Source organism: Phyllopteryx taeniolatus, chromosome 8 (genome assembly GCF_024500385.1).
Source record: "Phyllopteryx taeniolatus isolate TA_2022b chromosome 8, UOR_Ptae_1.2, whole genome shotgun sequence".
NCBI lineage: Eukaryota > Metazoa > Chordata > Actinopteri > Syngnathiformes > Syngnathidae > Phyllopteryx > Phyllopteryx taeniolatus.
The window spans coordinates 6,699,837-6,727,663 of NC_084509.1; the positions used below are offsets into that span (position 1 = coordinate 6,699,837).

At 40.4% G+C, this 27,827-nt stretch overlaps 1 protein-coding gene across 1 annotated transcript; it reads right to left on the reverse strand.

Moving 5' to 3' along the window:
* Positions 1–516: 516 nt before the first annotated feature.
* Positions 517–27,064, reverse strand: tbrg1 (transforming growth factor beta regulator 1). The gene is given in 38 exon segments (XM_061782438.1): positions 517–1,530; positions 2,611–2,750; positions 2,858–2,968; positions 3,175–3,272; positions 5,225–5,371; positions 5,442–5,578; positions 5,648–5,880; positions 6,144–6,214; positions 7,502–7,744; positions 8,009–8,071; positions 10,727–10,763; positions 10,938–11,020; positions 11,100–11,157; positions 11,633–11,751; positions 11,913–11,952; positions 13,887–13,971; positions 14,118–14,206; positions 14,268–14,282; positions 14,317–14,383; positions 14,386–14,442; positions 14,523–14,653; positions 14,727–14,904; positions 15,177–15,353; positions 15,877–16,016; positions 16,388–16,503; positions 16,623–16,746; positions 18,099–18,153; positions 19,923–20,026; positions 21,181–21,337; positions 21,419–21,552; positions 21,617–21,746; positions 21,829–21,990; positions 22,083–22,211; positions 22,289–22,871; positions 23,052–23,101; positions 23,479–23,627; positions 24,226–24,467; positions 26,889–27,064. Coding segments are annotated over 38 exon segments (4,830 nt in total). The 5' UTR covers positions 27,015–27,064; the 3' UTR covers positions 517–1,480.
* Between the last annotated feature and the right edge of the window lie 763 nt (positions 27,065–27,827).

Sequence of the window (27,827 nt, forward strand, 5' to 3'; positions counted from 1 at the left end):
TGTTTTTCATTTACAGAATTTGAACAAATAAGAACATGTCCAGGATAAGCGGTATGGGAAATGAATGCAAAAACATGTCCATTTTATTAGAAAACTCCAGCTGGAAAATTAATGACTGTATCTTTGTCCATTACGATGGATAGCTTACGATAAACAATTCATCCCTAATAGCCTTGACATGAAATTTCTACAGCAGATCCTAAAAGGTATAACCTTAAGTACAATAATAAAAAACGGAATTTTCATGAGGTTTCAAGAAGTGCAGCAAAGCTATAACCTAAGCAAGCATGATCCTTTCAGATACTTAGTTATGGAATGGAATTATCAAAACTGTAATAAGTGTCTACAAATCAAAGCCTCTAAAAATAATTCCTATATTGTCATGTGATTTAATGGAAGAGAGGGGGAATACTAAATATATCAAGCTGTCACGTACGTGGTTAGGGCGAAGGCGAGGAACGCAAGGCAAGAACATGGTGGACCCAATTGCAGGTAAGCAGTGAGGCAAGGCAGGAGTGCGGGAATCTCAAAAATATTTATTCTTCAAAAAGGGAAAACAAGGATATTGGATAAAGCAAAACTGAACGAAGTCCCACAACAGATAACAACCAAACCAAAGTAACACTTGAATATCTAAAACTGGAAACAAACTATGACCTGTGAGTAAGACGTGGAATAGATAGGGAAAATGACACCTGACAATGACATACCACAATGATAAAGACAACTGGCGACTATGACATGGCAAAGACATGTGACAACGACAATGAACCGACGAGAACTGAAAGAAACCAGTGAACTAAATACAAACAAATTGACAAGACACGAGTGGCTGGAGAGAGCTGATTGGTCGACACAAAGTAGACGAGAACAGGTGGACACAACAACCTAATGAGCACACGACAAACATGGAACACAGGAAAACATGGAACAAAACTAAACACAACCCAAACCAAAACACAGACCATGACACAAGCAGGGATACGAAAGACAACTAAATATCACAGAGGCTGCATGGTTATGCACGATAACGACACAAAGCTCCATATCATCCTGGGTTTGGGGAGACAATTGTTTGAAGAACATAACCAGGTTCTTTAACAAAAAAAATCAAGCAAAAATATCTTAAAGTAACACAGCCATGTTGATAGGTAAGATAATAGGAATCTGCTGAAGATCATGCTAGCAGCATGTAAAAATTTATGTTTTAAAATTATATTGAAAAAAAAAAACATCGAGTTGAGCATACTGAGTAAATGTTGAGCTACAGGCTTCTATTTGCAAAAATACAGTAAACAACTGTAGGTGTTTTGGGGCCCAATTACAGTGTAAAAGACAGCTTGTTTTCATGACATTTTCTGCCATTGTTTCACAGAAATTCAACATGTACTTTTATTTGTTGTCGTCTTGTGAACTCTTATAACCTTAGAGGCATTATGGGCACTGTAACATCAGGAGCTGAAATAGGAGGTCGACGGCTTCACAGATGTGGCGGTCGGTGTGAGGCACTAGAACACTGCATTTTCTGTGCTAAAAGAAAGACAACATGATGAAATACTAAGAGCGTACAGTATGAGACATCAGAATCATCTTTATTTGCAAAGTATGTCAAAAACAAGGAATTTGTTTCCGGTAGTTGGATCTCATAGATTATAGATTGCATTCCATTCTTTTCTTGTATAATTAGGGCACCAACTATAAACTCACAAATGGAGTCAACATGTATTTAAAAAAAAATATATGCTCTATTAACTCTTAGTTAAGCTAAAACAATAACTTTTCGTTTGTCTCTTTGTCGTACATACATTCTTGATTCCACTGTGCTGACCATACCCTGCACAATGGGCTACAAATGTGATTTTCACAGGAACAAAATAAGATAAAGGAAACATTTATAGTTTATGTATGTAGTTTAAAAACATGTTTATTCCCTACAAGACTAACTTCAGATACATGTCAAAGGCACAACACCTAGATTTATAGTCGTTACTTACTACTAGGGCTGATATTAAAAGGATATGGTGTTGCCATGACAATACAAAAAAGAAGCACTAAAGGAATTATTTAGGTGTCAGAACCACTATTATTTGTTATGACCTTGCAAATGTAAACATTTTAGTACGGCTATTATTAAGTTTGTCTTTAAATGTGAATCTGGTCATGAGTAGCCTTCAATTAAAGTGGGAAAATGTAGGTTTGAGTGTAACATCTACAAAGCGATATTTGACATTACCATCATTTCTCGCATATAATGCACATTTCTTTCCCCCCAAAAAATTGCAAAAGTCAATAGTGCGCATTATACATAGGTGTAGGAGAAAATGAAAAAGACTTTCCCATTTTATCAATGCCGCCATCCAGAGGTTATGAAAAAGCTGTACACTTTAATTCCAATATGCCACCGCCACCTTGAGGTTATAAAAAAGGTGTAGCCAACACTTTCATTCCAATATTACAATGGTACATATGAATGCATATGTACAATAGGTACAGTAAAACATTTACAATTTGTATATGGTGATATGTTTGTTTTATATTCTCTGACAGGAGGCTTATTATCCCACACTGAAAAGCCTTTTATTGTAAAATGTCAACATTTGGAAGCCAAACCTGAGATTTGCTCCGGCTTGTCGCTAAAGCGCCGGTGTCGCTGATAGGCCTCAAAGTTGACGGAGGCATCGTCCTCCGACAGGCTGTGAGGATTCTGGCCATCGACCGGGCGACAAACATCGAAACGTATCCATCGGTAGCTGTTAGGACATAGGAGACAGCAAAACTTAGAGCACATTTGAGATACAAACAAGTGAGAGAATACAAAACATCAGTAACAAAAAAATGAATTGGAAATCTAATGTACTTGTTACACTTCCGCGCTCCGGGACAACTCTGGATGAGATTCTGAATGGTGGGATGAGAGAAGCCGAAGAAGTCTGCTCCAGATGGCACAATTGGGGCAACAGCCTTGGAACTGAGAGGAAAAAAGGAAATATAGTGGAACCTTAATCAATTTGGAGTTCAACCAAAAGTTCAAGGAACAAAAAATGACACGCACAAAACCAAAGTGTTTGATATCACGTGAGACAGATTTTTTGTCTTCAGCTCAGAGTGCTTCAAAAGCAAGTCCATGTGTATTTTGTTTGTTCTTTTGGTTCTGATGATTGATAGGTTTTGTACCTGACTGAGGCGATGGCCTTGAGCAGGTTGGAGTGGCACGTCAGGGCTGAGGAGGCAACGATGGCATTCTGGGGATCGTCTTCAGGGACAATCTCAAACTAAGCAAAAAATACAAAATAAAAAAATTTCAAAAAATTCATCTTTACTTGACCTTCAGAAAATATCACTGTGACAGACTTATTAGTACATGCACATAATTTTACACAGTACAAAGGTAGGCTGTCAACACAATCTGTATCAGAAATGTTACCATGTTACAAAAAGGTTGAAAGGGATTTGCAAATCATTGTACTGTGTTTGTACATACATTTTTCACAATAGCCCAACTTCACTGGAATTGGACTTTATAAGCTTCATGTTGCAAATTGCTCATTCATCTGTGCGAGCACCACATACAACTATGATACTTTAAAAATGTTATCTCACAGCGGTTTCTTGATTTTATGACGTATAAATATGTTCTTACGGCTGCAACATATTTCAAATACTGTACCAACCATCCATAATCTATCCTGATTTTTCTCAAAAAGGGCACAGGTCATCTAAAACTGATGTGGGGAACCACTGGGGTCAGGCTAGCTGGGACCCCCGGCAGGACCAGATGATATCACGGTCCCATCCAAATTCTTAAGACTCTAAACCTTAAGTAAAAAGAGGCTATTTTTCTTTGTCAAATATTTGTCAAAGTCTCTTCTAAGATAAAAAAATTAACTAACTTGAAGCCGAAAAACTGTCTAAGTCCAACAAAAAGAGAGATGAGGGAAATCGAGAAGTTCTGGTCACAGAAGAGTTTATTCTCGATGAATCGATCAAAATTTTGGAGCATCCCACGGGAGTACAGTGAGCTGCCTTCTGACTTGTAAAAATAAAATTTGCTTATTTGGGACAATTCCCTTGGTCAGTCATTGCAAGACTGTGGTCATGCCTGGACTTGTTGTTTAGGATGAGCTGCTTGGGGCCTTGTATTTTCCAAGCATTTTCCCATTGCGGTTATTATTTTGTTGAATATATTTTTTTAAATTAGGCCCTGCACCTTTGTCGGAATCTTGTGATTTTGGCGATGCTCCAACTACATGAGGAGAAGACGTTTAATTTTTTTTAGTCGTCTTGGTGACTCCATCTCCACCGATGATTGGCTACGTAAGGGGTACTGTGCCTTCACACCCTCATGTGCGGATAGGGGTTTATTTTCATGTGCCTATGCGTAGGATTCTGCGATAGAAATTATATTATTTTTCTTTAAATTCCAACTGTATTTATAAGTTTCTTAATTGACTAGCTCGCTAAATGTGGGAATCTGCACCCTTGTGTGCTAGGTATGCTTCCAGCACTTGGCTTAGTTCCACACAGCAAAGCGATCTAATGTGCAATATTTCTGTACAACTATGGTTGGCCTTGAAGCTTAGCCAAATCGATAAGACTGAAGTCCTGGCTTCATGTTCATGAATGCTTGCTTTGTTTTTTTTAAAGGCAAACACAGAGTAAAATTCCACCCTAATACAGACAGCTACAAAAGCCAAGTCTGAACAATTATATATAAAAAAAATAATAATTCAAATACTTATATAAAAGTCAAAAGAGGAATATAAATTCAAACATTTATAGAAAAGTCAAAAGATTAATAAAATGATAGAAAGAAAAGATAAAAGACTACAAAGTCTATTCCAGCTGATTGGGATACCGGGAGAGGTCGCCAAAGATGGGGCACATATAGACAACAACCTTTCACAATAACATTCAAGTGCATGAAACGACAACTTAGTCTTCAGTGAAACCTAGAAGCATCTTTTTGGAATGTGGGGGAAGCCAGAGTACCTGAAAAGAAAACCTATGCAGGCACAGGGAGAACATGTAAACCTCACAAAAAGGCCGGAGCCGAGATTTGAACCCTGAACTTTAGACCTTTGAGGCAAACATGCTAACCACTAGGTCAATTAGAGTAACCACAGATGAATGTTGGACTTTGTAACTCCAAACTCAGTGGAGTACAATGCCCTTACGCACGACATCATCCTAACAGTAAGCGAGAGCATCCGTGGTTTGTGATTACCTGCGGTCCCCTTCCTCCATCTTTGATTTGGCAGGTATAGAGGCACGGCAGCTCAGGGTTTTTCATGCTGGCAAAGACCCGAGTACTGCAGAAGCCCACTGGGTAGATGGCACATTCGTCATGGAAAAACAACCTGTCCGTGATGATCTGGGGAGAAGTTGGCAAATGTATGCTTTTGCTGTCACGCCGATGCAGTGTCAAGTGTGACTTCACTGACCTCGCCCAAGCTGTACACCGTTAAGCCTCCCAGCACGATGGGGAAGACGGGGCGACCACAGGAGTCAAGCGGGATGGGTTGCACCAGCTTCCGGGAACCATCAGCCAGTTTTCTCTTCTTTGACATTTTCTTCTGAACTAAGAATTATATAGGTATTTATTATATTAACGTTTGCAGTCACCTCAATGCTTCAACATAGCACTCACGCTCATCCTTTCCGTTCTCTCTGCCTCGCTCTTTGTGTTCCTTCTTTGGTTTTTTAAGCTGCCCCTCGTCCACTGCTGACATCGCAGATGTGAGGTTGTGCGTCCCACACAGGCCGGGTGGTCCTCCGGGGCCGGAGCTCGTTGTGGGTGGCGACACAGCGGGATTAGTGATTGAGCTGGGCGTGGGCAAAAAGTCACCCTCTGATAGGGACTGATAGTGCAACAGCAACAATCTGGACATTTGGAAGAAAAGGTTTGGACAAGTTGGATCCTATTCTACGGATGCCATTCATTCATCTTCCGTACCGCTTTTGAAACAATTATGAATATCAAAATAAAAATGATTTCTATGAGAGAGAGAGAGAGAGAGAGAGAGAGAGAGAGAGAGAGAGAGAGAGAGAGAGAGAGAGAGAGAGAGAGAGCTAGATAAGTAGATGGGATACATTTCTAAATGTTTCTGAGTCACTGGTTGAAGTCGAACAACTTATTTACTTACTGGCGCTCTTCCTTTACTCTCAAAAACTTCTCTTCTAAATGAGCCACTTCGTCATGCAAAGCTGCATTTTCCTGTATGTAAATGAACATGGTCATGTACAGGAACATTTTCTTTACAGCGGAACCTCAGTCAAAAGTGGTACAATTCTGATATTTACCTAAATAACCGGAAAAATATGCCTATTAACAGGAGTAAAGCATACCACTTCAGCTCCGCAAACGTCAAGTGATTACTTCGGGAAATGTGTCCTACTTCTTCTTTGGCTTTATGTAGATAATTTGTAAAACTGACAATAACTGTTTGCTTGAATGGAATCTTGTGAGACATCAGCATTAAAAGTTTAGGATTAACTCTGCACCACACATTTCTCTTTTACTATTTTTTTTTCTCCCAAAAAAGGAGCAACTTCAACAAAGGCCTGCCACACGACAAGCAAAGTGGCTTAATGCTACTGAACAAGACAATCGTGAAGGAAATACAGTTGGCACAGCACACATGGCGATTGGCCGTCACACATATACCAACTCACTGCAACAGAGAAACTGTGACCCCCGATGTTCTTATTGGGAAACAATGTTTTGAGGCGCCACATACACACTATTATTTTTTATTGATCCACAAGCAACATGACACATGACCCCAGCTGCTGTAGCTATATCATAAAAATACAAAGAGAGAAAACGGACAAGAAATAAAAGAAAAAAAGAGTGTGGCTATTTGGGAGGCTGTTGGCAATGATTGGGCCATTCATAGACTGTACCCATGTATTTCAGCAACAGAGACTCTCGACGCATTGTTTTTTCAATCACAGGTAAATTAATAAACAGTTTGCCAGAACTGGCTGGATCTCACTTCATACCCGGTTACAGTTACTTAAGTTACATTAAAAAATAGTCAGCAGCCCATTCAAAGCAGTAAGACTCCATTTGTGTGCCAATACCTTTTTCGGGCGTGACCACACATTGCCGTACATTGACAAAGCATTGTTTTTTACATTTTACAGTGGTTAACTTATTTTATACTTGTGCTAATTTGCCTTAAGTACATATATGACACTCATTTGTCAATTAAATCAAGACGAGTGTTTTACTATTTACAGTGGTCAACTTTTTTTTTTTTTTTACAGTTTTATGACAAGAATAGTAAAATGTTACTTAAAAATGTCCTATCCAGTCAATAAAGTATTTTTTGATACCGACAGTTTGATTAATTCTATTTCCATTATTATACCAAGTGGTTTTAAAGCCAAAACAAATTTTGAGGTTCCATAACAGATCGTGTTCAACCGTAGAGGTTCCACTGTATTTTGTTTTAGTCAAACGATAAAAGCAACTCTCCTAAAGACTTTGTTTACTCACAAATATCATGGCACGTGCTGCTTTGCGCAGTCGAAGGTACTTCAGTCGGTACTTTTCGTTCATTTTTTTCCGCGCACCTCTCCTCATCTTCGTTTTGTTCTCCGAGGAGCTAGCAGGGGATGGAAATGGGGCGACAGCGGTGGCGCCGCCGGGTGCCAAAGTGGAAGCAGTGTTCTGCTGCGGTGCGCTGAGGAAGGCCTGAGCCGTGAAGGCCTTCAGAGCCTGCTGCCGCTCGTCATCTGTCTGAGAGAGAAGACAATGAACACCTGGAGACTTGCGTTGGCATCACTCTCAAAAGGATGGATGAAAACAAAAACTACAATGGAAATGGTTAAATAATAACTGGTGCCATGTGCACACAAAAAAAGGGCACGACACAAAATTATTTCGACTGGGGATCATAGCTCCAAGTATGATTTAATGTGTGCAAGTATCAAAATAATTAGCTCAATATTCTACGACATTTGAACTCTGTCAGTATTGCATTACTGCCCCTGTTCAACTCACCAGCAATGCAAAGACTCCATTTCTGTTCTCAATCCTCTTGAATCTCCTGCTGCCTTTTTGTGTCTGAAACATAACGTGAGACTGAGGCAGACACATCGAGGCTGGAGGAGCCACATCAGGGGTTACTAATAACTGGCTTCTGCATATCAACACAAACTTGCCTGCCCCAGTTCAGATGACAATGGTAATGTGAAAGGATGGAGGAAATACTAAATTAACTTAAAATGAAAAATGTGCAGCATTAACTGACCAGAACTGAATACAGGGAACTCATTGGATGTGCGTCCCACGTCTGAGACGCACAAAAATGAGCAGGGACACATAAAGCATGGTGAATCTGCATCCACAGACACTCACCACTGGTTACATCTGAATCAAAGTATATGAGATTTTGACATGCCATCGTCAGAAATGTGTCTATGGATTAATTTGCCTTTACCAATTCTGTTTTCAACCTTGGTTTAAAAAAAAAAAAAAAAAAAAAAAAAAAAAAGAAAGCAAGTCTATTAAATCAGATTAATCATCCCTCAAAAGTCAATGAAAACTCAGCACTCTGGAAACAAATAACTTGCTGGTAGATACAATTGGATAGTTTATGCATGGACAATAGTTTAGATTTCTATTTTGTGAATGTACTTCGATAGATGTCTTCTCTTGCATGTTATTTATATTATATACTTATATTTCCTATATCAACTATTGCTACTGAAATGATGGAAATTAATAAAGGTTATCTTATATGACAAATATTTATTATTATTAATGATATTCTTTTAACCTGACCCCGTTCTCAGATGCTGTCCTCAGTGACATATTAATTCATTTCCGGTTAAGTGGGGGGTCTTGTGAAGCAGTGAATTATATTACATTTATTTTGTTGTTCAAACTTGGGTTTCTCTCTGCTATAATGTGGTTCCAGCCAGACCTATGTAACAAGTGTACTGTATCACTCAATCACTTATTTCGGTGTTTGTCGACTTCATGACACGATAGCTTAGCAATTAGCATCATGCTTTACCATCTTTGCCTACCCACTCCTCGCCCTCCCTTTGTGATAATGTAAACAATATGTGTAAGATGCACGGTAAGAAGTGTAATTTATTGGCTGCAATGGAGGCGATGATAGTGGCTTACAATGCATTGACACCGAACACAAATAGAACTTTCACCTCTGCGGCTTGGCAGCTGGGGGGGGTTATAAAATTGCATGCCCCCAAGGATCTTTTTTTTCTCTCTCATTTTTTTTAAACAATAGAGTGTTTAGTTTATCTAATTCCTTTATGAAATTTTCTGCATGGTGGCCGGACACAGCGCCGTACTGGCCAGCAGTGTGATAGCTTAAATTACTGTACATAACTGTTTTTATACTCTCCCCCTATTTAGGAAATAATATTTACCACCCAAAATTTTCAATATTAATATTATCAACTAAAAAGTGTGAATTTGAGAAAATTATAATTTCCTGAGCTCAATAAAGTCCTTAATGTCCTTTTGTGCAAAAGTATAAAAAAAGATTAGGTCTTTTTTTTTTTAATCAGCTTGTTATCGGTTCATAAAGTAGTGAGGGGTTAAATTCTATTTCACCTCCGCAATAAGTGAAATTCATGAAATATAAATACCCTATTTAAATACACCCAAGGCATGTTTTTGTTGCATTTACGGCACTTACATTTTTTGAAAGGCCTATAAACACCTAAAACAATACAAACACATTTAAACGCATAATATATTGAGACAACGCAAGAGAAGTGATTACAGGAAGTCCTCGAGTTACGACCTACTCGACCTGCGACGTTTCGACTTTACGACGCCCGTGCCTCATCCGCCATTTTGTCCCAGCACCATAGTGTTTCTGCTTAGCTAGTGCATAGTGTCTGTGTTTGTGCGCCGGGAGTATCTTGCCTTTTTCGCCCTCCTTTTTTCACACTCTCAGCAGTAATGGTAAGTACAGCATCTAATTTGTTTATTTTAATGTATTTTAGTTTCTTTATACGAAGTGTTAACCTTTCCTGCTACGGTCACCTGACCGTGGTCGGGTTAACTCCCTTCTCTCGTTGCACAGCTGAGCTGGGTGGCGGCAACAATCAAGGCACGAAGCACCGATTTGCTGCTTTAATGGCTTTATTAGCTCTTCTGCACATTCAACGTCAACGGGTCCTCCGCTAATCGCTACTCGTCCCCGGTCGGCGTCACTACACTTGCTACGGTACACCCTCGCACCGGCGCGCACTCCTTCCTCCTTCACAGTCCCGCCAGGCGACGCCTGCGCAGTCCCGTCTCACTCACACATCGACACACACTTCCACACACACTGAGCTTGCTGTCACAATCACGTGGGACAATACCCGTAACAGAAGTATTTCGCCGTAAATTTCGACTTTAACGGTGAAATCCGACTTGCGCGAAAATTCGTGTTACGTCGCCAGCGTAGGAACAGAACTCGTTCGTAAATCAAGGACTTCCTGTAACACATAAGTATTGTACAAAGTGAATAAAAGATAGATTAACAACTTCAATAAAAATCTGCAATATAGCGGAACTGCGACGAAGAACCGTGATATAGCAGAGGATTACGATATCTGTATTGCATCATGATAAATTGCAGGGACTCATTGTTCCAGGGCTGGGACTCATTGTTTCCAGACACGTGCATCCCGGAACTCTCATAGTATCAAGTGTAAAATGATCTATAGAATGTAGGTGCAAAGTCGTCCTTACCTCGCGATACATGACAGCTTCCAGACTCGACTTTGCACTGCAAAAATAGGAAAGTGTGAAAATCCACAGGCCATACAATAACCTTAATACAAATTAAATTGAGCAATTTATTGTTTCTTATCAAGCAATAACTGAGGAAGCAAATGTTGCAAACCCACTTTAGAAAAACATAAGCATGCTGGTTAAAAAGAAATGTGGTAAATGCCCATACTTGGACTGAACAAGTCCCCGGTCGATGATTCTCTGCTTGATCTCCTTTATGTGCATGGGATGTCCTGATTCCTCCAAAACAATCTATATGCAGTATACAAAACAAATAAATAATCAAGTTTGTTAACTTTAGTGTGTTAACCTTGGTAAGAAAAGCACAAACCTGAGCAGCATCAAGCCAGGTGAGATTTGGTTTCTCTGCGATTTCACTAGGCGGTTCACTGCAAAAAGTAAACAGTTCTGATTTCATCTACACAATTATTGTTTTTCCACATATGGGACACTAAAATATGCTATGTCATAAGTGTATTTAAATACAATTTAATTTAGTATGTCTTCCATCCATTTTCCTTCGTACCAGTTACACTCACATTCACAACAATGGACAATGTAGGGTCTATTATTCTAACATGCATCTTTTTGGAATGAGGGAGGAAACTGGAACGGGGAGGACATGCAAATAAACTTCAAACCACGGACCTCAGAATAGCGAGGCAGACGTGCTACCCAATAAGCTTTCTATAAAAAGAGAAATGATAATTCAATGAAGACACCTAATTTGTCCCTGGAAGAAAAGTCCCTTGTTTAAATATCATTCATGTAAAAGTGTACTAATGTTGTGTTCTGCGGGTGTACAGTGGTGCAAGTATCATGTAAACGTTTTGTTTTGTTGTTCTAATCACAGTGATAACAAACCTCTCCAGTGTATCAGCCGTCCCGGACAGACCAGCAATGTTATCCAGAGATGGAAATAAAGAATAGCTCCCCTGTCCGTCCGCCTCCATCTCTGATTCAAATGTGTTGAGTGACTCCATCTTGTGAGCAAGAGAACCAACGTAACATGTTCAAGAAGTCATCTTAAGGTACAGTGAGTGTAATAACAAAATCACACAGAAAATTGTCCACGGAGCTGAACATCACGGGAGAAACTGGCAAACTGTCATTTTAGGCAAGATACGGGCCGAAAAAGACTCACCTCGTTAACAGCTAAAGTAAAAGTTGGGCTCACTTTTGTACTGTGTGTTCAGGATACTCCGTGTTAGTCCTTTGTTAACACGCAAACAAACTAAAGGCTAACGTTAGCAAAGAGCTGAGAGCAGCAACTTCTGCTCAAAAACCGGTATAGCTAAAGCCTGTGAGCAAAGTGGCCTCTGTCACGATATCTGAGCAAAGGCGACTGCAACAATAATCAGTATATTTTGTTGCCTGTAAACCTTCTTAATCTTAATTTCATCAATCATGTTGTTGCTAAAACATTTCCGCCTTCGCTCTTCTTCTATTCCAAAACCAAATTGTGACAACAGACGTAAGGCGCAGTACTGCTACCTCCACAGTTACTGGCAGGCAGGACGAGACGTTTACAGGCAGAACTGACACATTCAATATGGCGGACGCACTGACGGATCGCTGCCAATGGCCAACACGCTCGTTCGTAAATTCATCGAAAATGAGTGAATGGAGCGCCCTCCGCTTCTTTGAAACCTACACTCTCAGGGTATTCAATATGACGCTCTCACTGCGCTCTTTCCGGAGTGTATGGAGCGCGCTTGGAGTGAATTTCCGAACGTACCCTCAGAGTGCAGTGAGAGCGTCAGATTGAATTTCCGAACGTACCCATAGATAGGGTGTCAACAAATTCTCTTTACATTGTTATCCTCTTGGTAAATGGAGGTCACTTATACAGATTTCAATCGTATAGAAAATGGATGGATATGTCGAAGGTGAAAGTTTTTTCTCGATTTTGTGGCGACCCCTAGAAGCCACGGTTCCCTTAGAATTTGCCTGTGTTGCCTCGTGCAGTGATACCCTGACAGTTTTGTGGCACCCTAATGTGCTCTGACAGATCATCCGAGGTTCCACAGAAAATTATCCACTTGCACTTAGTTTGCCCAGAATTATAGTTCATTAATTAAAAATTCATACGGTATACTGACAACACAAAACAACATAGTTCATATGCGAGCGCCAGTAACTAAATGCCGTAGTCATGATCTGATTTTTATCAGAAAAAATGAGATTGCTTAACAAAAACAAATTTTATTCAGAGTTGAATTCATGAATGAAAAAGTAATTGTTTCATCTTCTTTGACTGACAGGTTCTGACCTTTAATCATGGCGCATCCATTTCTGAGTCCATCACCCACTGCAAGTGTGAAGGGACAATGCATGTTGATTTGATGTACGGTAGGAAATTCTGCTTTCTATGTTGCATGTGCACTGGCTCTGCATCTTTTTGGAATGTATGGAAACGTCCAAAAGGCTTCAATTTGTAACACGTTTTCCAAGTGCACGTTTTTTTGCAAATTCATTGTTACACAATATGCCATCTGCTGTGGTCCGTTTGTGGTCACTTTCATGTGCAGTGAACAATGCAGATTACAGGGATTTGTTACAGCTGGGGCATAAATATAAAATGTTGACATCTGCGGTGTACCTTATGGGTATTTTATTTGGTGTTGTATCAAGTGCTATTTTTGTCGAAAGAGATGTTAATGATGTGTTGTCACTTATTTATTCATCTGGTTTATTCTTCTGGTTTGGCTAAAACTAAAACCACCAACAGGGTGCTAGTTGTAAAAATGCAGAATACTGGCAAAAGATGAGGTTCATGCAAGCTTGGATCTTGCCATGATATAACCACACTGGAGGTGACATTTTGAGAGTTCAAGAGTAATTATTATTTTAATGCTTCATAATTATACATATGTTTCATCTTTTACGTGTTCAGAAGAAAACCCAAATTGAGGCATCTTACCTTAAAAAGCAATTCACTTTCAAGTTCATAAAAAGAGTAGAATTTGGATTGTTTACAGAACCTTAAACGTAACGTTGTGATGATGTTTCCTGTTGTAAAAGAAGCAGAAGCTGTCAGGAGACCATTTATTATGCAATTTCTTAACAACCTGAAAAATGTGTGTTGTACTGTAATTTTTAGTAACAATTGCGCCACCCATAGTTTAGCAACACTCGTATCACTCTCTGATATGGCGGGTAGTATTCCATCTGGACTGGGCCAGCTGAGAAATAAAGGTATCCTAAGAGAGAGAAGAATCATTTTCATGCAATTTATATTTGGCCGACATTACATTTAAACAAAAAGTACTAATCATGTTTTAATGGAAGGCATAGTAATGCTCGGACTCGTACAACACATGTTTTTATAAGAATTAGGGTTTCTCACCGTAATTCTCAAAAACTGCATCAACTTTGGACCTGACACCAGTAAAGTCACTAGGAATGGATCATGGGTATCCAAAGATATATCAATTTGTTTTCAAAATCAAGTGTTTTCATGTGGAACCTTTGGGCTGGAATTTGAAATCCAAGCAAATCAATGGTTGAATAACTAAAAAGGATTGTGCTGAACAACATGCACTCACCTCCAATACTGTTTGTTCACAAATAGCAATGTTTTTCCAGTCGTTGCCAGATAGATGGCTGCATCTACTTTGGATAGCCTGGTAGTAGTGTATTTGCATAGGCCTTTATGCCCCAGAACTGATTACCTAGAGAGAAACAGGCAGTAGATGTAATGTTGATTTAACATGCAGTACTTACAATGTAACCACACCTCCATGACCTTTACCTTCAAAGAGATAAAAAGCATCTTTGTTTGGGACCTCATATGCAGCATCAACAGTGTTGATTTGTGACCATTTTGCGCTCACTTTAGTGAAACGGAGTTCTTGGAACATGGAACTCTTCCTCCAGTAGTATCTGGGGAGGCATATAAGCATAAAGATATAAATAATGTGATCCTTTATTAACAGAATCTTTAAAAAATATATACCTGTTTTTGAAGAAGTCTCCCCTGATGGATGTGGCAGCATCAAACACCAAATTTCTGCTGCATTGCTCATCACGAGGGTCTGGAAGCGGGTCTTCTGGGTCTTCTGTTGGATCCTCTGGCTCTGGTTCAGGTGGTGGATTGGGTTTGGGGGCATTTGTTGGCTCTTTTGTACGGCTACCTGAGAGTTGGAGAGCAATGCAAACATCCATCATGTAGAACAGGGCTTCCAAAGTATTGAACCAAACTCTACATTAAATACTGTATAGAATGCTTATGAGGAACAAAATGTGGATGTGGTGGCACACTGTTGCCCTTGCTCCTAATGGATGGAATGGATCAATCCATACACAGAAACCATGATGCTTTATAAATGATTGTACTATTGGTCGTAGGATTGGATTTATCCGAAATAGATCATTAATAAGTAACATTTGATTGATTTGAGCTCACCATAGAGCGCTTGAACCCCTCGCCTGTCATCATCTGGCAGTTTGTAGCCGTTTGTGTTGACATACTGATATGTGGGGAACATCAGTGCGCGTCTGTCTCTGGAATGGTCCAATCCAAAAGCGTGGCCGAACTCGTGCGCTGCCACCAGCAACAGAGTCACACCTGAACTCCGCAAGAACAAAAGTCAGGCACAGTGAGTTGGCTTAGTCTATATGGCACACTATAGGGGCTTTCCCACCGCAGGAACGTTTGCAGGAACTTCCCTAGCTACCCTGCTAGCTTAAGTTCCCCCCCGTGTCGCCACTGAAAAAAAAACTATCAGGGTACGGAAGGTTGCCCCTGGATTATTATATTATTAAATTATAAAAACAACTCCTCCAGCCTGTGGAAAAATGCATCGTTTGCCATAGTGCAAGACAAGGAAATGGGGATTATAAAAATTGTTGTAAATGTTTCTGTGTACCCCTTCTTCCATCTGGACTCACATGTGAGTCCAGATGGAAGAAGGGGTAAACATTTACAACAATTTTTATAATCCCCTTTGTCTTTTCGTAGATCACGGCGACTTTTATCCTTTCGACGGAGCGGGTGGAGTCTTGGCTCACGCAAACTCTCCTGGAAGCCAGCAGGGAGGGGACACACACTTTGATGATGATGAACAGTGGACGCTAACACAAAGAAGTACCTGCACTTTGCTAACCCTTAAAGAGTATCATGATGTCTGCAGTGCCGCTGTAGATCTGTTTGAAGTCCAGTGGGATGACATAGCTGTATAGCTGGAAGACTTGACCAATGGTGTCATCCCGTCTCTGGCTCAGATCTGCAGTGTACTGAGTGATCCTGTTCAAGTCACATGGAAACCATACTCATCACACCATAATAAACACATAAAGAAGTAGATGAAGGAGTGTTTTATTTCGTCTCATGTACAACATCCAGTAAATTTGTTCTCTGCATTTAAACCATCCCAACGAGCAGTGGGCAACAGCTGTGTAACATCGAGGGACCAAATCCATATATAGTGTCAGTATCTTGGTCAATGAATTTGACTGAAATTAAACTTACAAAGTTGTACACGTGGGGAAAAAAAGAGCACCACACCACTATTCCACCATGCTGGAAGCTTACAGTGCTTGATTTTCCCAGCCAGGCTCCCATCCAAGTACTAATCAAGCCTCGCTTAGTATGAATGAGCCATAACCTTAATTTACCTGTACGTTATTAGCCTCTTGTTCCATTTGGGTTTCCCAGCAAAGTGTCCATAGCGACTGAGGTCCGACACTCCACACCTGGGCGCTTTCATGACCTCCACAGTCTCCTTGTTCAAGTCACCTTTTAGCCCATATTCATGAATTACAAGCAAAATTTCTTATTTACTCAATGTGTTCTGGCCCAAGACACAGCAACTTTTCACGAACGAATCCATTCCAGTAGGAGTGTGTCCATTATGGTTGGTACCTCCAAGCCGAAGAAAGCCTCCATAGATTCCAGATCCTCGCTAAAGTTGCTCCTAACAAGGCTTCTCCTTGAGGAGTTTCTGGTCCCAACATCATTATAAAACTGGAAGATAGTTCTAAGGCAAAGCAAGACACATAGTTATACATTGCAATGTCTAAAATGGGGCGGCACGGTGGCCGACTGGTTAGAGCGTCAGCCTCACAGTTCTGAGGACCCGGGTTCAATCCCCGGCCCCGCCTGTGTTGAGTTTGCATGTTCTCCCCGTGCCTGCGTGGGTTTTCTCCGGGCACTCCGGTTTCCTCCCACATCCCATAAACATGCATTAATTGGAGACTCTAAAATTGCCCGTAGGTGTAACTGTGAGTGCGAATGGTTGTTTGTTTGTATGTGCCCTGCAATTGGCTGGCAACCAGTTCAGGGTGTACCCCGCCTCCTGCCCGATGATAGCTGGGATAGGCTCCAGCACGCCCGCGACCCAAGTGAGGAGAAGCGGCTCAGAAAATGGATGGATGGATGGATGTCTAAAATGGAATTCCCTTGTGATGATAAAATTCAGAATTCAATGTTGAATTATGTCGAATGCCCTTTGTGATCGTAAAATTCAGAATTCAATATTGAATTATGAGGATTGCCTTTTGTGAGCCTACAATTCAGGATTCAATGTCACACAAGTCATCAGGATATCGTTTCATACCGATATGATACCTCAGCCAATCCTGAAAGACATTAGTTGGAGGCATTTATGTGTTAACCTTTAGCTGTGGCTTTTTTGCAAGACAAATTGCATAAGAAAGGCCAAGGAGTGTTAAGATAAGAAGAGTGTACAATGGAAGTTACGTAAAATCTCAGCAGACTCATATTCAAAGCAGAAACCTTGAGCCTCCCGGATCTTCACTTGTCACTTTGTCATGAAAATGTTTTATGTCTTGATATTATCATTCATTTTCCGTACCGTTTATCCTCACTAGGGTTGCGGGCATGCATGAGCCTATCCCAGCTATCTTCGTGCGAGAGGCGTGACGCACCCTGAACTGGTCGCCAGCCAATCGCAGGGCACATATAAACAAATAAGCATTCACACTCACATTCATACCTACGGACAATTTAGAGTCTTCAATTAACCTACCATGCATGTTCTTGGGATGTGGGAGGAAACTCGAGTGCCCGGAGAAAACCCACGCAGGCACTGGGAGAGCATGCAAACTCCACACAGGTGTGGCCGGATTTGAAATGATTCTTTTTAGTACCATTATTTTGAATGGGAATTTTTTTTTTTTTCTAAGTCTGACCAAATTGGACATCCATCATTGTCCTGTAACAAATTGTATTCACCATGAGATGTTCTACTGTACTTAATTCTTTGAAGGAAATTAAGGATAGAGGAATGTTTTTCAAGTAATTTTCTTCATCTGCTTATCTCTAGTAGCTCCTAGTTGAGACTACAGTATGTCTGCATGGTTGCATTTTACCTCAGCCAGGTGGTTTTCCTCTGGTGAAATGGTCGGGGCAATGGTCGGTGCTGCACAGCTCACAGCCAAAAACCCCACACCAAACAACAGCATCCATAAAGCAGATCACTGCATCGTGGTTCTCCTCTTACTTCTTTCCTTTTCACTAAGATCCCCAGAGTACCCAGTGTCCTCTGTCGTGTTTTTGTCAATAATGTGAAGACAAACCTACAATACAGTGGTGATGTTGGGCCCCCCACTGATTACATAACAACGAAGAATCAATATTAATTGATCAATATAGCTTTGTTAAACTGAACTGTGAAAAAACAAAGATGATGCACTCCAACATATCAATTACATCAAATCAGTAATAAATATACAGTGGAATCTTGCAAAGTGGCATGAATCAGTTGAAAAATTGCTAAATTAGTTAATTAATCTCAATGAGAACTGCCATACTTTTGTTGTTTACAGAGTTCTCTTCACCTTCATGATAACCTTGGATAAAAAAGAAAAGAAATGTAACATAGTTCAGCTGCTTTGCTAAACAAGAGTGGATGGAGTCCTGCATCATATTGCATTATTTGGACGAGCAAAATCTGGAGGTTAAATAGTGGAGAAGTGAATTCTTTATTTATTCAGAAACATTTTCAGATGGTAAGAATATAAATCCAGAACAGAGTATATACATAGTAATAAGGGTGCAGGGTAAAACTGTCTCATGAAGGCATTGTCTTCCCATTGTCACTTATGTGCAGTCAAAGCGGCGTCAACAATCTGGAAAAGCGCCACTGTTTTACACCATTTTTGGATGCCACGAACGAACCGCAATATACCACAAAACATGCCAACTCAGTGAGCCTAAATTGCAATACTGCTTGCTTCTGGTTGTAATTAAGACCCAACTACATGGCCTTGCTTGTGAACATTCTGCCATGTCATGCTGGTAAAGCCCAAGAAAAGAGTCTTGCACAGTGCTCATTACTATACCGGCTAAATATGTTCAGCCATGTTCCTCAGTTTCAAACAGCATCAATGTGAAAAGTTATGTAGGGCAATTTAGGAGGTCAGATCAAGAACTATGTGATATCCATCGGTATTATTCCCCTTTTGGACCCAGACCATACACATTCTCAGGTTTAAATAGCAAATCTTTATTTTTACTACAACTGGCAGGTTTCTCATGTGATCCGTAGTCAGGTGAAGAGTCCCAGGTCATTGTTGGGCATCAACACCCAAGCCAGGAATTTGCTCTCTCAACTCCAGCAACATGTTTGTGGGTGTAGTCGTACTTGTAGACTTGTGGTCCAACAAAGAAGTAGATGAAACCTAAGATGGAAAAATATCACATCCTTAAGAGGACAAAATTACTTATGTGACTGACTTACATATAATATATGTTTTTTTTGTGTTTTTTTTAGATGACGATCATCCTGATAATGTTGACGATCATCCTGATAATGTTGGCCATGCCCCTCCAAAGCTAGCATATTGCATATTTTTCTTTCGAATATATATTTGATATGTTTGATATTAAATACAGAGCATTAAGTACATTTTTGTATTAAAGTACATATATTCCTGCCAACTGTCTTTCAAGGGGCATTGCGCTGTCAGCCCCTAGTTTGTCATTCAAACAGCTTGGTGGGTGTATTTAGTATACACAATTTGTTCATTGGATTAAGGGACACAAAGGAGTGCGCCACAAGTGACCGCACATGTGTGATGCGAACCGCACTGCGTTCGTTGTTGAGGTCAACTACAGTGGAACCTCCAAAGTTGCAGCACTGGAGGGAATGTTATGTTGCAAAGGGTGACAATCACTACTCAGTCTTACCTTCTTTGTGAACAGCGGCATTTATTGTTGAGTTGAGTCCGGGAAAGTCCTCGCTGATGTACTTTGGGTAACCAGAGTCCATCACTCTTCTGTTTTCATTGTAGCTGCAAAAAATGAGACAGCTTTGAGGTGCATCCGGAGAGTATTCACAGCAATTCACTTTTTCTATGTTTCATTATGTTCCAGTCTTATTCCAAAATGGATTGTATTCATTCATTCATTCATCTTCCGTTCCGCTTATCCTCACTAGGGTCGCGGGCGTGCTGAAGCCTATCCCAGCTATCTTCGAGAGAGAGGCGGGGTACACCCTGAACTGGTCGCCAGCCAATCGCAGGGCACAGATAAACAAACAAGCATTCACACTCACATTCACACCTACGGGCAATTTAGAGTCTTCAATTAACCTACCCTGCATGTTTTTGGGATGTGGGAGGAAACCGGAGTGCCCGGAGAAAACCCACGCAGGCATGGGGAGAACGTGGAAACTCCACTCAGGTGGGGCAGGGATTTGAACCTCGGTCCTCAGTACTGTGAGGCCGATGTGCCAACCAGTCTCCACTGTGCCGAAATGTATTAATTTTTCTTAAAAATGTAATATACAACACCGCATAATGACAATAAATATTTGATTTGGTTTAAATATTTGTAATTGTATTGCAAATATATAATAAATTAGAATCAATTTTGAAATACAACTGTAACATACCAAAACGGGAAACAGGAAGCACTGTGAATACTTTCCAGATGCACCGTTTGTGCAAATTAAGCCCCTTGCTTTCTGTGTAGTATAACCTGTAACAAACTTGTGATACTGTATTACTTATGTAACTGAAGTCAGTATCACTGTTAACCTATGACTAACATGTTCCTGGTTCACAGTCTGTGCAAACTAAAATGCAATGGCACCCAGTACAACGCTGACCTCTACCGAAATTGAGCTGTTTACAAAAGTTGCGCAAGTCCATGTTTATATCTTTGAGGTGCTGTGAGTCATACTGGTTTCACTCAGGCTGCCGTGGTTCTTGCCATTTCACTTCACTTCATTTCTTTTCATTTTATTTTAGTTTCACTCAACATACGGTATATTTCAATATAGCAGTAAAACTGTTTACCTTCCCCCCAAATAGACAGCTGCAGAAAAAAAAAGTTGGTAAATAATTCAAATAATAATTCTTTCTATTCACAGCACACACCTTACATGGTCACCAAAAACCTCCTAAAATGAGCACAAATGGGTCGTTTAGTGTGTATGTTTGACCTCCAATAAATGTCATGCATGAAGAAGAGGGTACGTCCGGTTTTGACGATGTGCACAGCGGCATCGACGTCCTGTACCCAGGCAGGAAAGCCAAAGTGGCACAGAGCTCTGGGTTTTCCCTTCACTATGGAGCCTTTCACCATCCAGAAAATTGATTCTGTCACAACATATGGGATGAAATTCTTATAAAATTCACATTGAGAAGTTTTCATTGTACAGGATAGTAGGAGACAGTTACCATGAATGAGGTAAGCGGTAGACCTGCGCGGTACCCAGAAGGCAGCATCAATGCTGGTTTCTATCTTGGGCATGAAGTTAGTGGTTGGACCTGCTTTGATATCATCCGCCTTATTGTATTTAATCCAAAGATATCTGGATGGGAACAATGTTGTCAGTTTGAGGCTTAAGTGAGCCCCCAAAAAAATCATCAATGCACCTGTCTTTGAAAAAGATGGTGGCATCCCCAAGTGTGGAGACAGCATCAAAGGTCACATCTGGAGCACATCTGTTTCGTATGAGTCTAGAGAACTGCCATGAAAAGTAGTTTGGGCGATCTTGGTGTCGACCTGACACACACATGATCATACGTTTGAGAAGCAGGATTGAGAGGATTATAATTTTTTGTCAAATTGTAATAGATGAGATTACGGTAAAGTGCTTTGATATTGGAAATGTCCTTTCTGGATAGGAGGTTGGCCCCTGAGTGATACGCCTTGTAGTTTGGGTGCATTAGTGATGCAGGGTTCCTCGAGTGCTTCAGACCCAACACATGGCCAAATTCATGTGCAGCCAGCACTAAAAGATTAAAGCCTGCAACAGAGAAGCACAACATGAAACAGATAGTGTTTCAAAATAAAATCAGACATTGCTTTTCTTGCAAGGGTTAAATGTGAGGAGCCAACCAGCTGTTCCTGTTGCTGTCCAGCGTTCATCATCATCAAAGTGCGTGTCTCCTGCGACGCCTTGTCCTGGACCGAAAGCATGAGCCAACGAGCCCCCGGGTCCATCGAATGGAAATGCATCACCATGTTCTTCATTATGTAAAACAGAACCAAGATACAAATAAGATAAGATAAAAAATAAAGGTAGTACATGGTAGAGTGCAGACCTCCACTGAGGCAGAGATGTGTCAGAAAGGTTCCAGGACTGGTGTCACAAACATCCATCCATCCATTTTCTGAGCCGCTTCTCCTCACCAGGGTCGCGGGCGTGCCTATCCCAGCTATCATCGGGCAGGAGGCGGGGTACACCCTGAACTGGTTGCCAGCGAATCGCAGGGCACATACAAACAAACAACCATTCACACTCACATTCACACCTACGGGCAATTTAGAGTTGTCAATCAACCTACCATGCATGTTTTTGGGATGTGGGAGGAAACCGGAGTGCCCGGAGAAAACCCACGCAGGCACGGGGACAACATGAAAACTCCACACAGGCGGGGTCGGGGATTGAACCCCGGTCCTCAGAACTGTGAAAATATGTTTCATTAGATGTTTCGAAATAGCATCTTTTCTGACTTTGGGCAAGAAGACACCTTGGGACCTTGGACTAGTCAACAGCCAGATGCAGGGCGCACACTCAAATTCACACCAAGGGGAACTTGAGTATTCAGTTAAGCATGAATGACTACCGTGTATGTTTTTGAAATGTGCTACAAATGTTCCCCTTCGCAGTAATCCCAGTGGAATCTAATGCACTTCCTCAGCTTTCTCTGCCACACCCTCATGGGCTCTTGGAAGGATTCTTCCAGGATCTTGATGTCATTCATCCATGTCTTCAAAATGGGTCCCTGTGAGCTTGAGTTTGGGAAAGGAAGAAAAAAAATCACACGGAGCCAGCTCGGGTAAGTGTTCTTCTTGGCCAGGAACTGTCAGGCTCTCAGGGCATTGTCCTGCCACAACTCTCCTCTCCTTGAACACTGAACAAAGTAAAAGTTCTGTCTGGCCCACATTGAAGTGGAAAAGTCATAGTTTGTAGTTTGGCTTAAAAATAGATCTTTTTTGACACAAGTCCTGGAACTTTGAAAAATGGAGGGTCATATTTGTTTGTGTTTGTTTGTCCAACTGCATTCTGGCGGTTTCTGCAATTAGCAGTGTGCGCTCTGACAAGAGTGAGGCAGTGGATAACAATTTGAAGCCACATATGAACACAAAAGACAGGAATAAACCAGTTAACTTAACAGTTCCATCAAATGATGAAAACAAAAAAAATCCCATGCATTTTCATTTGTACCAAAATATATGGCATCTTGCTTGGGTCACCACTCAAAAAGGTTTTGTGACATACAAAACCCACCTTGGGTGACAAAGTCCACCTTGATGTCAGCGTTACGGGTATGCGAGCGGACAAATGTCAGCCCGCCGGGTCTGGCCCAAACGCTGAGGGCGGACTCGAGCAGGGACTCGACGGTGGTGCGAGGCATGTCTTCGGTGTACCTGCCGATGCTGAAACATGACAAATTCCTTATTGGATCACCATCAACATGTAGCCGAGGTTCAAACACCAAACATCATGTGTGGTAGATGATTTAATCAAGGTAGATGAATTAATCAATCGGACACACAGCTACCGGGTTATAGTAAATATTTGTTAACTAAGATTTATCGCAGCTGTTATTTGCCATTTTAATGTTTTAACACAGTCAGGTTTTCACTTTTGGTTCCTTTTTGGTTGCCACTTGATTTCAGATCGTAGTTATCAAAACTTCAGTTATGTAGTGAATCCTCCTCACTTCCAGATTATATAGTTCAGTTTTTGGTAAATATGGTTAAGATGGATGCTTTTTATTTGAATTGGAAGCTGTAATTGTTGGTACAATTTAGCTGGAAAGTGTTCCTAATCCTAATTTATATAAAAACAATTGCATCACATATTACAGCCTCCAAAACGACGGTTAAAATATATCAACACCCTAAAAACAATATGAAGAGTTTTTTGTAAAGTGCCAACTTATTATAGGGCAGTCATATCATTAGCAAGGCATTTGCCTAATAAAATATGAAGTTATTGTCCGTTTTCTCAACAAAAGGAATCACTTGTTACCTGTACGTGATGACCTTCTTGTTCCATCGTTGCCTTTGGATGTAACTGCTGTACTTTTCGGAATCTGGAACACCGCAACGAGGCCTCCTCATTACCTGCAGCGTGTCCCGATCGAGCACTCCTGTTGCGTTGAGCCCGAAGAATGTCTGCATGTCTTTCAGCTTGGACGCGAAGGACAGGCCGATCCCCTTCCAGCTTCCCAGAGGCTCCTCTCGCAGCTCATAGTAGCTCTTAAGGTATTCCTACCGTATGCGTGCATCAAAGCATATTTTCATTCACAGCATCCATCTAACGTCGGACATTCCAACAGCTTCTTCCCTCTTGCCATCAACTTCTTAAACAGTTAACTTACAATTCCATTTTAACATGCTGCCAATTTTGTCTTGAGATTGTTGTCACATCTCTGTCGGTCCAATTATACATTATTCGTGCACTCACTGTCGTAGTCTCGCCACTCTGCACTACTTGCATATCTGTCGTTGACCAATAGTGGCCACTCATGTGCTTGCGAAGTATCTGCACCATTTGCACAATTGACAGTGTTCCATATTATTGCACTACTAGTCACTTTAAACTGCTTAAAATTCTTGAAGTCTCTGCGCAATTTGCATAATGGTCACTGTACCAGACTATTGCTCTATTAGTCATCTGAAACTGCTCTAAATTGCTACAGGCCTCTGCATCATTTGCACAATTTTCAAAATAATAATAAAAAAAATGCATCGGAATTACCACATTACTGGTAACTTTTCATTGCTTAGTGACTCTCCATAGTATGTTTTTGTGTCTCAAAAGTATTTTCTGTCTGTTTCTGTCTGCAAGAGCGGCTCCAACTACCATAGACAAATTCCTTGTGTGTATTTCACATACTTGGAAAATAAAGATGATTCTGATTCTGATATGCTCACCATACACTTCATTATGTAAACCTGCACAGCTGTATAAAAAGAAAAAAAATCTGCAATAACAAGGACAATAATGCTTAGTCTCGATTAACGCTGTCAGTGAGGTGTTAATTATTAAATCACTACATTTATACAGTGGTGCCTGAAGATATAAGCTCCATGACCACGCTCATAACTCAAAACACTCATCTCAAATTGTCTTTCCCCATTGAATTAAATGGAAATGCCATTAATCCACGCTAACCTCTCCCCCCAAAAAACAAAAAAAAGTTTGTGTTTTTCAATAAAGAAAAACAAGTGCTCGGAATATTCATCCATCCATTTTCGATACCGCTTTTCCTCACTAGGGCCGCGTGCGTGCTGGAGACTATCCCAGCTGACACTGGGCGAGAGGCGGGATACACCTTGAACTGGTTGCCAGCCAATCATAGACTATAATATTGTACATTATAAAAAAAGAAAAATGGCATAATTCAATAGAAGGGAAAGAATTTAAAACAGTTTGTGCGTGCATGATATTTTAAAGCTACAATCCAATTAATTGTGCTGCTCCTTCTGGTATGCCTACCTTGAACACCAGGAGGAAGTATAATACAGTCATGCAGACACAAACGAAGAGGAATAGGACTTCTTCTACCGTAAGTGACTCAGTAAAATGTTGTAATATTAGTCATTTTTCATAAAGGACAAATAATAAATGCTTGTGAGTACAGTGGAACGCTTTTTTTTTTTAATCCCCCATTAGTTACGGGAACTCACACTTATACACATTGTTTTTTTACCCAATCCCCCGCTTATTTGCTTTTTTTTCCCAGGAAAAAAAATACAACATTTTTATGTTGCATGCAAGGTATAATGAATGTTAATTATTGCTATTCGGTGTTTAGGCATGGTCCGTCTGTCCCGCAAATAGCACATATCCACTGTAATGTCACATTATCTGTTGTTATTATTTGTTGCTCCACTCCATTTGTGTTCAAATATCCATTGCTTCTAAAACTATGCTTTTTACCATCATGCTAAGGGGACTTTCCTAAGGCAAAAGCTATTTTGATTGTTTTAGATACACAAAGTGTAATTCTCTTTGTGTTTGTTTTAAAGTAAACTTTAACTGGGTGTGATATTAAACAGCTTGAAGCCTATTTTTTGATGAATTTTTCAATATTTGCCAAACTCCTACTTATTGTGTATTGAGTTGAATTCAGTTCACTGCCACCATACAGCACTCATTTCTCTAGTTTGTACTCGCAAGTCAAAGCAAGAAATCGGCCAAATGACGACTCGTACCTTGAAAAATTCAAGTCTCAAAAAAGTCTTCAAAACGTCTCATGGCACAACTGTATTCCAGTGGTGTAAAACAAAAAGTGTAGAACCATGGATTTAGACTCTTTTCTTTTTTCTTTTTTGCTTGGGGCTCCTCAAACATTATAAATGTCATCTTAATATGCTTAAAAATACAACAGTCTACAGGTAGTAATAGTACTAAGGGACCTTTAATCAAGCCACAATCATGCCTTTTTACAGATTTTCTTTTTTTGGGGGGGGGGGCAGCAGTGCATTAAAAGAAAAAATGGTTACGAATGTGCCAAAGTACATGAAAAAAAAATAATATTAGGGAGAACTGTATTTACATACCTCCTCTATGTCCCTTGATTTACAACTTAATTCACAAAAACACTGGTGTTGCATTGCCCAAAGAGATCCCATTTCAGGCTAAATCCCATGCACTCCTGTCACATGCATCCTTACTCCACTTACTGTGGCCGTTATCAAGTCAGTGTGTGCGGTAGGGAAACCGGAGGCTGCTTCCTCCGGCACGGGTGTGGGTGCCGTGAGGCCCGGGGCGACCATGAGCGAAAGCAAGAGCCAGATGGAGAGCACCATGACGTTCACTGACGCACACAGAGATGCCACTTGTGCTTAATGAGGCTTTTAAACTCTTTTCTGACTGGGCCAGCCTCAGACGTTACTTGCAACAAGGGAGGAGTTGGCGGGGCAAAAAGCCAAGGAGAGCAAAGGCAGATTTGAATCATATCGATATCGCAGTACATCATATCAGTTTCTATAATGATACTGCTGTCAATATGAGAGTCGAATGTCAAGGGTTATAGCTGTCTGATGACAAATACTGACCTTAAGTATGAGCTAAATGACCAATAAAAACATGTTTATTACAATACATTGTGCGTGCGTCTATTTAAACAATACATGTAGAACATTGTGATAATTGCAAAATAAATCGGGTACTAAATCTGTCCAAACTTCATAAACATGCATTTTAGGCTCATTGAAGATTCGAAATTGTCCATAGGTGTTAATGAGTATGAGAATAGTTCTTTGTTTATATGTGCCCTGTGATTGGCTGGCCACCACACCTGGGTTTACCCTGCCATTTGCCCCATATCAGCTGGTATAGGCAACACAAGCTTATTTATATCGCACCATTCAAGGCAAATCCATAGTCCAAAGAAAAAGAAATAATGATTAAAAACAAGATTAACAGAAAAACAGGAACAATGAAATGAAAAAAAAAAAACAGTATAAATTGTCAAGTTAAATTCACAAAATGAAAGCAATCTTGTGTAAACCACAAATCATATTTCGGATTTATGAAAAAGCAGCAGTGAACAATTAAGTTTTCAGGCCGGATTTAATTACCAAGAGTTTGAGCAGATCTCAGGTGTTCAAGATGTTTGT